At 45.9% G+C, this 11,357-nt stretch overlaps 1 protein-coding gene across 1 annotated transcript in view; it reads left to right on the top strand.

Moving 5' to 3' along the window:
- The first annotated feature begins 4,537 nt into the window (after nt 1–4,537).
- Nucleotides 4,538–11,357, top strand: part of NRF1 (nuclear respiratory factor 1) — a 52,983-nt gene continuing 46,163 nt past the window's right edge. Inside the window, exons 1-4 of the mRNA XM_010295981.1 lie at nt 4,538–4,760; nt 7,576–7,690; nt 9,893–10,019; nt 10,615–10,755. Of these exons, the coding sequence (XP_010294283.1) occupies nt 4,538–4,760; nt 7,576–7,690; nt 9,893–10,019; nt 10,615–10,755 (606 nt within the window). The remainder of the gene's footprint in view (nt 4,761–7,575; nt 7,691–9,892; nt 10,020–10,614; nt 10,756–11,357) is intronic.

Raw genomic sequence — 11,357 nt, 5'->3', positions numbered from 1 at the left:
GGCCTCCAGCTGTGGTCAACCCACCACAAGAGAAGAAAGCGTTTGTAGCAGATGGATGGTTTATTAGACTTTGTTTGAATCAAGTGGACCTCATCTTTAAATAAACATGATGGCCTCGCTATTAATTATCCCAGTCATTGCTTATAGCTAACTGTTTCCAAAAACGCCAAAATTCAGCCAGGCGCCGTGCACTGAAGCAGGACATGTGTCTGTAAAAGCTAGATCAAAAGCACATGTGTTTAAATTTGCATAGTTGTCCACGAGGAAAATTGATGTTGCTTACCCAGCGTCCACTTGCTGACTCAGAAATGCATAGTTTCAGTCTACTACCAATTTTATTCATAAAAAAAGCATTATTTTCAGTGGCATTGGGTGTAGACTGCCCCTTGAATCAAGCAGGTTTCCTTCCAAAGGAAGGAGTATCTGAAGCATCCATTGTCCTGCAGTCTTGTCTCCTGATGAGCTAAAAGGTTACTATGCTTTGTCAATTATATTCTGATGATATGTTGCTATGGATAAATACATTTTTTATTTTAATGGAAAGTACTTAAAAGTTGCATTGCTCCATTGAGAAAAGCAGCAATATACCCCTTCAGAAAAAGCACGGTGGCTTGGGAAAGCCTGGCCTGCTGAGCTGTTCCATTAAGGGTTTGCTTGAGATCTTTTTCTTTTTTTTTTTTACCCATTTTTCTATGGTGATGGCAAAAGAAGCTGGAAGGAGATTACGTCGTTTTTTGTTTTTTTTTCGTTTTTTTAAACCAGAAATTTTCAGTTTCTTGCTTCAGTATACCTCAGCATCTTAGTTCCTTCCTTACTGGTGGTATTTGAATTGCTATTTTTGGATGGTTCTAATATTACAATCTGAGTTGTAAGTAGCATTGGACAACAGCAACATCTACCTCTAGCAGTCTTTTAGGGAGGATTGCGAGTTTGAAGGCAATTTGGCTTTAGCTGTAACCTCAGTAGGTTCATAACAGTCTTGCAACAGCACTTCTGCTGTCCCGCAGGCTTGAGTTCCTGTGGTGCATGTTTTTTAAATCTGTTTTTTATCCTGTTTTTTATTCTTTTTTTTTAAATCCAAAAAACAGAAGCTGGGACACGTCTGTTCATGGTCCAAACTGAATTTAGTTTCCGGTCCATAGTATTTAGGAACTTTTAGGGAATCTCTTAGTGTTTCATGGACAAGAAACTCACTTTCTTGGGAAAATAATGTTAGTGGGAGCGTAAATATAGGAGATGTGCCTCTTCCCCAGCCTTCACAGTACAGAGGGTGATTTTTAGTGCTGCGGTCATCTTAGTGGCTGGGCAGCTTCCAGTACTGGACCTGCATCCTGATACTTTTTCTTTGTTTTAGATGGTAGACTATGCTTCCGTCCGTCACACACCATCCAGCTACATAATTAAATATGTGACCAAGTCCTTCCTGCCATCTCACTTGGGAGTACAGGTCCCTAGTTTTAACCAGACGGACTCTTCTGAACTGGGAAACCCAAACCAGCATCACCCTAATGTTTAGAATATAGCTGTGCATTAGAGCACTGTTGGCATCTCACAGATGAAAATCCACTGCCTAAATACATGCAGTTATCTTTTGCTTCTGTCCCCCATGAAGATGTCAAAATTAATGGAGTTAGCTTTGATGCTCCACAATGAAGTTGGTGTTACATGTGGAAATTGTAGTCTCTTGGTAGAATCACATAAAATTAACAGCTTCTTGTTATTAGAAGTGTGTGTAGTGTAGGCGGGAAACCAGCCATATTCAGACATGGAAAATAAAAGTGTTCTATAACCTGGACCTTTTTTTGCGTTTTAGCTACAAACCCATGATGTCTATGTTAGAAGGCAGGTTGCTGTGGCCTCCCTCTTTGGTCAGCGGAGGGTGACTGGTACAACCAGAGGAGGCTTGGCCTCTAAGGTCTGAACTGTTGGCTTACCGGACAGAATTGAGCAGGGCAAAATGCTTTGGAGATTGGTTTTGGCTTTTTGTCAAGTTCAGTAAGGCTTTGGAAAGATCCAGCTGGATTTCTTTGTATTAGTAAATGAGGAACCATGCCAAAATGGCTAGGTCAGATTTGACTTCTCAGGAAGACAAAGGCTGTTATGGCATCTACAGAAGGAATGAATTCATTCTGCAAATGAACATGTGGTGCTAACTCATCCTAAACTCTAGGATGTGCTGGCTGGGAAACATGATCTCTTTAGTAAGAGGGTGGCTGTCTGACTGCCCACAGCCATTTCAGGGATAACACCATGTTTGCAAACGTCTTGGCTGGCTGGGCAAGTCCAGATGAGGTGACGGATTGCAGCCACCCACTGTGCGGCTGAAGTAGGGCAAGAACAGCATGGTTTGGTTGTTGTGATGTATGCACGGTAATGAGTATTTTGACTTTGTATTCACTAGATTTACTTGGCTCATTCCAAGTCTCTTCAGTATCTTGATCCTACTGCTACACCAGAAACTTCATCTCCTCCCCTGTTCAACAGTGTACATGCCTCTGGCATTTGAATGGGAAGCTTTCTCTTAGTGCTGTCTAAGGGAATATTTTCCCTGAATTTGAGATGCAGCTTTTGTTCCTTGTAAGAACAGATGCGCTTAAGTCAAACATGGAAAATGGTTTCAGAAAGGGGCCTGTTTTGAAGACAGGACTCTCTAAAGTAATTTCATCTCTATTTTTGGTATCTTCAAGTTGGAACTACCTTTGGAAGAGCTGTTTTAGAAATGTCCATAACATTCAGTTCACGGAGTTGCAGAAGACATTTTGAGGCATGTGGAAACAAGTCTTTAGAAACCAGCTGGTGAATGGGAGAAAAAAAATCTGTCCTATTTCAGCTCTTTGGTCAGTAGATTTGAGGTAGAAATTAATGCATCTAAATACTAGTCACTCCCCACCCTACCTTTTTGGTTGTTTGTTGTCTGGACTGTGGCAACCACTTCCTTGCTTCTGAGCTTGTGCTGCTTAAAATGCTGCTGCAAAAGATACTTCTTCCTCCACAGCTTTAGTCATGCTTTGCTCCTTCGTACTCTTTTGAATTCAGAACAAGGCTCTGGTCCTCTCCTTCAACTTCTTTCTGCCTCCCACCTAATCTTCTATTCCTGTTTGCCCATGTATTTGCAGCTTCAGCTGAGGTGTCTTCTGTTCTTCTCCATTTCTTCCATGGAGCATCCCACCTTCGTAATAGTCTCTCTTGCCATGTCTTGATTAGTTTATCCTTCTTTGTGTATGACTATTGTTTAGTTTGGTCAAAATAGCGCTCTTGGCAAAGTCGTTTCTCCTGGTCTGGGTCCTAGTCTCACTGATCCTGCCGTGGTGTTCCATGGTATGGTCATCAGGATGTGTTTCTTATGGTCAGTAGAAGACTAGTGATTATTTTGTCAGGATGAGGTTTTTGTTATGTTGATCATTTGCAAAGTGTCATGTATTTATGGCATGATATAGATAATGGAAGCTACTGAAAGCTTTTGAAGGACAAAGCTGTGTGTGATGGCACAGCTTGTCTGAAGTCATAGAGCAGTTACCCAGCCATGTATCTGCGACCACTCCACAGTTTGTGTCTGTGCTCCTAGCTGTCTTCTCCTGACAAGCTGAACAAGTTTCCATGAAGAGAGTGTCAATCAAGAGCTCTAAATTCAATGGCTATACTTACATGGTCAGAATTTGCTGGGTATATTTTAATGTTCCCTACAGCTGGTCATCTTTTTCCTTCTGCTGTTTGCCCCGAGGGTTTTGGGGAACCTGTTTTCTGAGGGTTGATGTGCTAATTCTTCTAATGTGATTTGAAAATTATCTTGAGGATGTGCTGTTCCTTTTCCATAAATGTGTGGTAGACACACTGAAAATATGTGTGCCTCTTGTCTTGTTCCTTTTGCAAAGATTTATGTTCATGGTGTGTGGTCCAGTGCCCTGCTAACCGCATAAGCTGCTACTTTACTCAGTGGTTTACCACTAGATGCATTAAATAAATATGCTTTATGTAGTATTTGTGCTTGGGTTGTAATGATTTTGCCTGCTTCCGGACTCTAAACAAATAATGCAACAAAAGTGGTCTCCAGAACGCAACTTGCTGCCAGTAAACTTCTGTACTGATATCCTTGTTTGTGGCCTGAGCTATTGATGTTGGAGTAGAGAGAAGTTGTCTATTGCCCTTGAGCATCTTCCCTGAAAGCTAGATCTTGAAGTGGCAAAAATAAGTTCCAACTTTGATCAGACCTCTTAATGTGTAGTGGGTGAGAGGCATGTAATCTCAGGGCTTACAAGGTCCTTAAAGATCTTTCCTTCAGCATGTGCTATGCCATGTTGTTTGGAAGTATGGATTTTTCAAAACTCTTAAACTTCAAGTTCCTCTTCTGACTCCTGGTGCAGTCGTTATTTCCCTCTCGTAGAAGACCGCTGCCACTGGGGGAGGTAATCTCCGCTCCCTTTTGGTCACAGCCAGCTCACCTAGCTGGCTCGGAAGCCTTTGGCTTCCCTCCCTTAATGATGCGTCAATGTCAGTAACCCCTTCCTGTGATTTTTGTCTCCTCTGACAGTAGCTATTGATGGAAGAACACGGGGTGACGCAAACAGAGCACATGGCCACCATCGAGGCCCACGCAGTGGCCCAGCAGGTGCAGCAGGTCCATGTGGCCACCTACACAGAGCACAGCATGCTGAGTGCAGATGAAGACTCGCCGTCTTCGCCGGAGGACACCTCCTATGATGACTCTGACATCCTCAACTCCACGGCTGCCGACGAGGTCACTGCCCATCTGGCTGCAGCAGGTAAAGTCAGTGGGATGCTCAATGTTCTCCTGATGTGTAGCATTCGTGCAGAGGTTGCAAAGAGTGCTTGAGGGCAGCCAGTGATCTTTTCACTCCACAGGATGCTCTGAATGCTTCCTTATTGCCCTGGCTTTAATAGCACTTCTTCACAAGGTCTGCTGGCTGCTTGAATCTTGCATCATTTTACCTGTGTGTAATATGGAGGTGCTGGGAATAAGAGACTGGTTTGTACAACAAAAAAGGTCCCTGGTAAATGCTGCCTCAAATAATGAAACTAAAATACCGAATATGTCAAAGAGCAAGCTTATTTCAGGCTCATATAAACAAGAGCAAAAATAACCCAGGAGTGCTACACAACCCTGCTTAGCCAGGGAGCTCACATGCTAGGCCTCTCCCAAGGAGATGCCACAAGGGGTCCTGGCATATCTGGACTGGGAAAGTATTTCAAAATCACAAATTCCTTCCAGTGAAGCCACTGCCAAATGTCCTGCAGATTTGTCGTGTAGTGGATCTACCTCATTAGTAGAAAACTGCAGTGATGAATAAACACTGAGACTGGTCTCGCGCCATATCAGACTTGATCTGATGAATAAAGTTCTTGATGTGCTTGACTGAACCTGTGAAGTTCCACCACCCCACTGAGCATCCCATGCTCTTTGCTTATTAATTTTCCAACCCCAGCTCCTGCAGGACTTTTTCTTTCCTCCTTCCCTTCTAGCACACAAGCTTGTCAGGCGTGGGTGGTGGTCACAGGAGGCAGGCACCCTCCTGGTGCAAGGGCTGCCTGGTGCCCCTCCAGCCCCTGGCGAGCCAGGTGCCCCAAGCTTCCCCGGGGCAGGCGGCTGCAGTTCATGGCATGGGCTGGCACATCCAACCCAAAACTTGCCTGATAGCCCAGCGTAGCCCTTCCTCGCTTCTCCAGAGCAAATGTTTTTCCAGTCCCCCCACCAGTTCACAGAATCACTAAGGTTGGAAAGGACCTCCAAGATCATCAAGCCCAGTTGTTAACTTAATGCCACCATGTTCCCTAAACCATGTCCCGAAGTGCCACATCCACATGTTTTCTGAACACTTCCAGAGATGGTGACTCCACCACCTCCCTGGGCAGCCTGTTCCAATGCCTGACCACCCTCTCAGTGAAGAAATTTTTCCTAATATCCAATCTAAACCTGCCCTGGCACAACTTGAGCCCATTTCCTCTCGCCCTGTCACTGGTTACTTGGGAGAAGAGACCAACCCTCACCTCACCACAACCCCCTTTCAGATAGTTGTGGAGAGCGATGAGGGCTCCCCTCAGCCTCCTCTTCTCCAGACTGAACACCCCCAGTTCCCTCAGCCGCTCCTCATCAGACTTGTGCTCCAGACCCCTCCCCAGCTCCATTGCCCTTCTCTGGACACGCTCCAGCACCTCAACATCCTTCTTGTAGTGAGGGGCCCAAAACTGAACACAGGATTCGAGGTGCGGCCTCACCAGTGCCGAGTACAGGGGCACGATCCCTGCCCGGCTCCTGCTGGCCGTACTATTGCTGATCCAGGCCAGGACGCTGCTGGCCGCCTTGGCCACCTGGGCACACTGCCGGCTCATGTTCAGCCGGCTGTCAACCAGCACGCTCAGGTCCTTTTCCGCCGGGCAGCTCTCCAGCCACTCCTCCCCAAGCCTGGAGCGTTGCACGGGGTTGTTGTGACCCAAGTGCAGGACCCGGCACTTGGCCTTATTATACAGTTCTTTTTACACAAGCACAGGATCGTTGGAGCAGTATGCAGCGGTGCTTGCTGCGCCCGCCATGGGTAGCGCTCAGGTAGTTCATTACAGATTAACAAAACCTGGCTCTGCAAGTGTCACTCAGGGTCACTCTGTCCCTTACAGCGTCGCATCTCCCATAGCAGCTGCCTAGGGAAAACATATCATCGCATGCTACTTTTGTTATTGTCTACCAGCTTCCACTGATCGGTAGCTTGGGACTTCCCAATCCAGTAGCTGCATCTTTGTTAAAGACAAAAATACAGTGCTTTTATGACCCCTGATGTAATCTTTCACTTCTGACACATGGAGAAACGACACACACGGCAACTGAGGTCTCTGCTCAGGAGTCAAAGGCAAGTCCTTGAGCCTGCATTAGGCCCCAGGGCTTTTTTACTCTGACCCTGCGCTCATTTCTGGACATCACCAATAGAAGCACAATCCACTGCATGTTACTTGATTTACTTCCAATTAACTTAATGAAACTGCCCTTTACATAGATTATGTCTAGCATTTAATCACAAAAGCAATAGTGCTGCCGTGCCACGGTCCCCTGTGTTCTTCCTGGGCTGTTGTAGGATGCTGCCCGTAACTCTGGATTTTCAATTTCTTTCCCATTAAAACTGGTCCTTAATCCCTGGGGAAGGCTTCGGACTCCTGATGCTGTAGTTGAGGCATCCAAGCAGGATTGTACCTTGTGTCTTCTCCCCTGCCAGAGGGATCTCCTCAACTGCAGTCAGTTATTGAAAGTTTTGGCATACTTGAGAGTTTTTCAGTATATTTGGAAGATAAAATACGTAGTTATGTGATTGTAGGAAGAACTCTGGACTGAAATATGTGACTTTCACCTGGGACTGATCTGGGATTTGCCTTTTGATACACGTCTCCGATGCTGGAGAGGAACGATCCTGGTTGCGGGAGAGCTCAGTGGGGAACTGGGGTCACCCTGGTCCAGTGGGGAGGCCCTTGAGCTGAGCCCTTGGGACCCTCCCTGGGGAGAGGCAATGGCAATGTCCTTTCTGGCCAGTTCCTGAGCTGTGTGTGCTGATTCACCCTTTGTGGTTTAATTTCCAGGCCCTGTGGGGATGGCAGCAGCTGCTGCTGTGGCAACGGGTAAAAAACGAAAGCGACCACACGTTTTTGAATCCAACCCGTCAATCCGCAAGAGGCAGCAGACGCGTTTGCTACGGTAAGGAGTCTCGCCTGCACTCTGACACCTTGGTCTGCATCCTCAATCTGTCTCCGGTGCCGTGTGGGGTGAGACCATGTACTGTGCAGAAGTTGCCCAGTTTGGGGATTTTTTGGGCATCTTTTCTGAACACAAGAGCTGTGTTTTAATTTGCAGAAATAGGTTAAATTGCAACTCTCCTGATATTATGATCACCAGGACTGACGTGACCATTCTGGTGGAATCCACCATTCTGTTCTAACTGCAGCTCATGGTAACATTGCCTTGCAAGATACTTGTAGTGGCTTTAACAGCGGCTGGCCTGAGAATTAGGAGCCACAGCCATATCCCGGCTCTGCAGTGGCACGAGGACTTCTCTACCTAATGAAAAAAGTCTTTTCTGCATTATGAAATGATCCTGTGAATAAATCTAGTGTGTGTGACCTGAGTCTCCTTTGCCAGCAGACCCTGTTGTGTGAGCTCCACGCTGAAGACTGGCCCAGCCTCTAGTACTTTCCCCTAGTGTTGGGGGAAAATAATCGAGGGGAGATGCCTGCCAGAGCTGAAACACTTTCTTTGGCTTTAGAAACTTGCTCTGTAGACACCAAACTTCCGTAGCCCTTCAGGTGTTGCACTACAGGTGCTCTGAGGCTGTCTGCCCGCCTGATGGCCACCTAGGAGCATTGGTGCTGAAGTGACTGCACAGGCTTTCTGCAAGCCTGGAGATATCACCTGCAATTCCATCTTCAAGAAACATTTGTAAATATTGGCTGGTACTATTTACTAGGTTTTGGAACAAAGCAGTTTTTGCTTTTTAAACTGTTTTGGTTTTAATCGGGTTATCTTACAAGAGCTGGAGCATTTGTCACGTCGTTTCTTCAGAGTTTCCTCCTGCGTGCACACTTAATGCACTGGAACAGCAATGGCCAGAGTTCTGCCTTTTCTCCTTCTATTCTAACTCTTGTAAAGATGGTGAGAAATTAAGTTGGTTTCTTTACATTCTGCTTATCCATCTGCTGAGTGCCACAACATCCTTTGCACAGGATCAAGCTGGAACAAAGTGAAGCAGTGTTAAATAATACTCCCTGGGAGTGGAGTCCCTTTTTTTTTATAGCCCCATTCTGTTTTTCCCTCCTTCCCCCAACTGCTGACCCAGCCGTCTTTATGAAGAGCAAATTCTTTTCTCTCTCGAAATGTGAACAATGTATATTGAAACTCCTGTTTAAAGGAATCATTTCTTCTCTTTTCATGCAACTGCTTAATTTTGGCACATGCAAGTTACTGACAAAATGCATCATTTTTTTTGCACTCTGATCAATTTGACATGTTTGTGCTTGATATTTACACCACTGTGAATCGAGTAGGAAGTTACAGTTCCTGATTCTGGGATCTCTGCCTAGCTGGTGGTGGTGTTAGTGCTTTGGGGCAATGTGTCTGCTGCTAACAGCAGGTTCTGAAATGACCAAGGCAGATACTAAACTGTCACCGTATGGAGTGCTCAGGTTATCTGGTGATATGTGCTAGTCCTCTCTTGTTTTATGAGTTTATGCCAACATTTCTGACCCATTGTCTTGCATTGCTTAGAAGTGAGTAAGAGCCGTAAAGTATATAATGGAACATTTTTTTCCTGCAGAGAGACTGTTCCAAAGGGACTTGCTGATGTGGCAGGTGTCTGAATACCTGGGTTTCCTGTGCTGAGCTGTTGCAATATTTCTGGTTCTTGCCTGTCCTATAGTTGTATGTTGAATTCTTATAGTTCTGGTTTGAGCAGGATTTTAGTACTAGAGAATTGCAATGCAGTGTTATGAGGCTGGATGTAAAATAACCTGTGTCTGCAGTCTTCTTTTGTTGAACCATTCAAATTCTTTACCTTGCAAGTTTTGTATTGCTAATACACTTAGGTGGTGACAGGGCAGATATGCAGACCCTTGCTGTGTTATCTTTGCTGCTCTGGTGATTTCTCTTTACTTTTTACATCAATGGAAAAAGGAGAGAAGGGAGAATAATTGATATTTGAGCTGCCGAGTGACTGTAGGGACCGCAGCAGGCCTGCGGGAGCAGAGGAAGAAGCAGTATATGCGGTTAATCTGACCAGCTGGGACGCCGTTTTTCACCTGGTTTGCAAATAGGTAGCATTAAGAAAGGGACTTGACAATGCAAAGGGTTGTGTTTCTACAGGGCTTTCAGCCATTACCTATTCACTGTGTTATATCTCTGTTTCAGGAAGCTGCGAGCCACACTGGATGAGTACACCACCAGAGTGGGGCAGCAGGCCATTGTGCTCTGCATCTCACCCTCCAAACCCAATCCTGTCTTTAAAGTATTTGGTGCTGCACCCTTGGAGAATGTGGTAGGTGTCTGTAGGAAAAGCTATGTAATGAATTGCTCACCTTCTCTGCAGGTTTCATTCTGCTCAAGGCAGCCTTGCAAGCCTGGAGGCGGTCTGAAGGTCATGTTTAAAGCCCTGTAAATGGGAGTTGAGAGTGTATGGACATGAGAGTACAGCACTGAGGTCCTGTCTTCTCTGCATGAATGGTTGCCTAGCACATCTCACCAGGGTTGAATATCCTGGATTAAAAATCGGAGGGAGCAGGTAGTGATGATGTGTTTGAACTCAGCTAGGCTGTCGATGCTTGCACCTTGCTGCAGACCAGAGAGTAAATGGAGCAGATCCTGACCATGGTCAGGATCATAAATCTTGCTTCAGAACTTTTCTTTTAATCCTATAAATACTTCCACTTGCCAGTGTTACTTGAAGTTTCATCATCAGCTCTTCAATGTGGCCAAGTCTTCGGGGCCAGTGGGTATTTTTTCTTGCCAGCTGTGGCACTGTTTGCTGCTCCTGTTCTGCAGCACCTTGGGGAAGGTGGCTGGCCCTGCGTCCTTGCACTCACCTCTCCTGGTGCTCCTTACCTTGTTTACCTGAGCTTAACAATTCCCCACAGGTACGCAAGTACAAGAGCATGATTCTGGAAGACCTGGAGTCTGCACTAGCAGAGCATGCTCCTGCGCCTCAGGAGGTTAACTCAGAGTTGCCGCCCCTCACCATCGATGGCATTCCGGTCTCGGTGGACAAGATGACCCAGGTAAGCAGCCCGACATGGCAGAAACAGAGAGAGAGACTGGGCATCTTGCAGTCATATCCTGTTATTTTGCACTGCAGCTTATGTCTACACCTCCAGGGGATGTATTTGATCTTTTCTTTCCCACGGGACTGTAACAGCTCAGATAGTATTAAATGTGCTGCATTGTTAGTGGTGCTTATTTTCTAGATGAAACAGTAGAGGTGCTGGTAAGGACTAGAGCTCAGGCTGCTGGGACCTTTCCCCTTTGAGCTGCTTTTGTCACCTCCCATAAGCTGTGAACAGGGGAGATACTTGTTCTGCACTTCAGAGCAGTTTTTAGGCACTGATTTCAGGAAGGTCACTTGTGAAATACTTTTTAGGCTTATCCTACTTGGACATTTCTTGTGTGCTCTAGTTTGTTCCCTCCTCTATTTTATGCTGTGGATTGGAGCAGAGGGCAGCTTGCTAATGCTTTAACTGCAGATGAGACCCTGAGAGAGAGACTTCTGATCTCGAGAACAGGGGATCATCTTCCCTAGGGGTGCAGGGGACTCCCTTTCTCTCCAGGTCCAGCCCTTTGCTGACCTTGGTATTGCTAGGAGAAAGAGCCCAGGGAAGCTTCC

Source organism: Phaethon lepturus, unplaced genomic scaffold (genome assembly GCF_000687285.1).
Source record: "Phaethon lepturus isolate BGI_N335 unplaced genomic scaffold, ASM68728v1 scaffold34791, whole genome shotgun sequence".
NCBI lineage: Eukaryota > Metazoa > Chordata > Aves > Phaethontiformes > Phaethontidae > Phaethon > Phaethon lepturus.
Note: the sequence above shows the minus strand (reverse complement) of the source record. Positions and strands in the feature narration are given on the sequence as shown.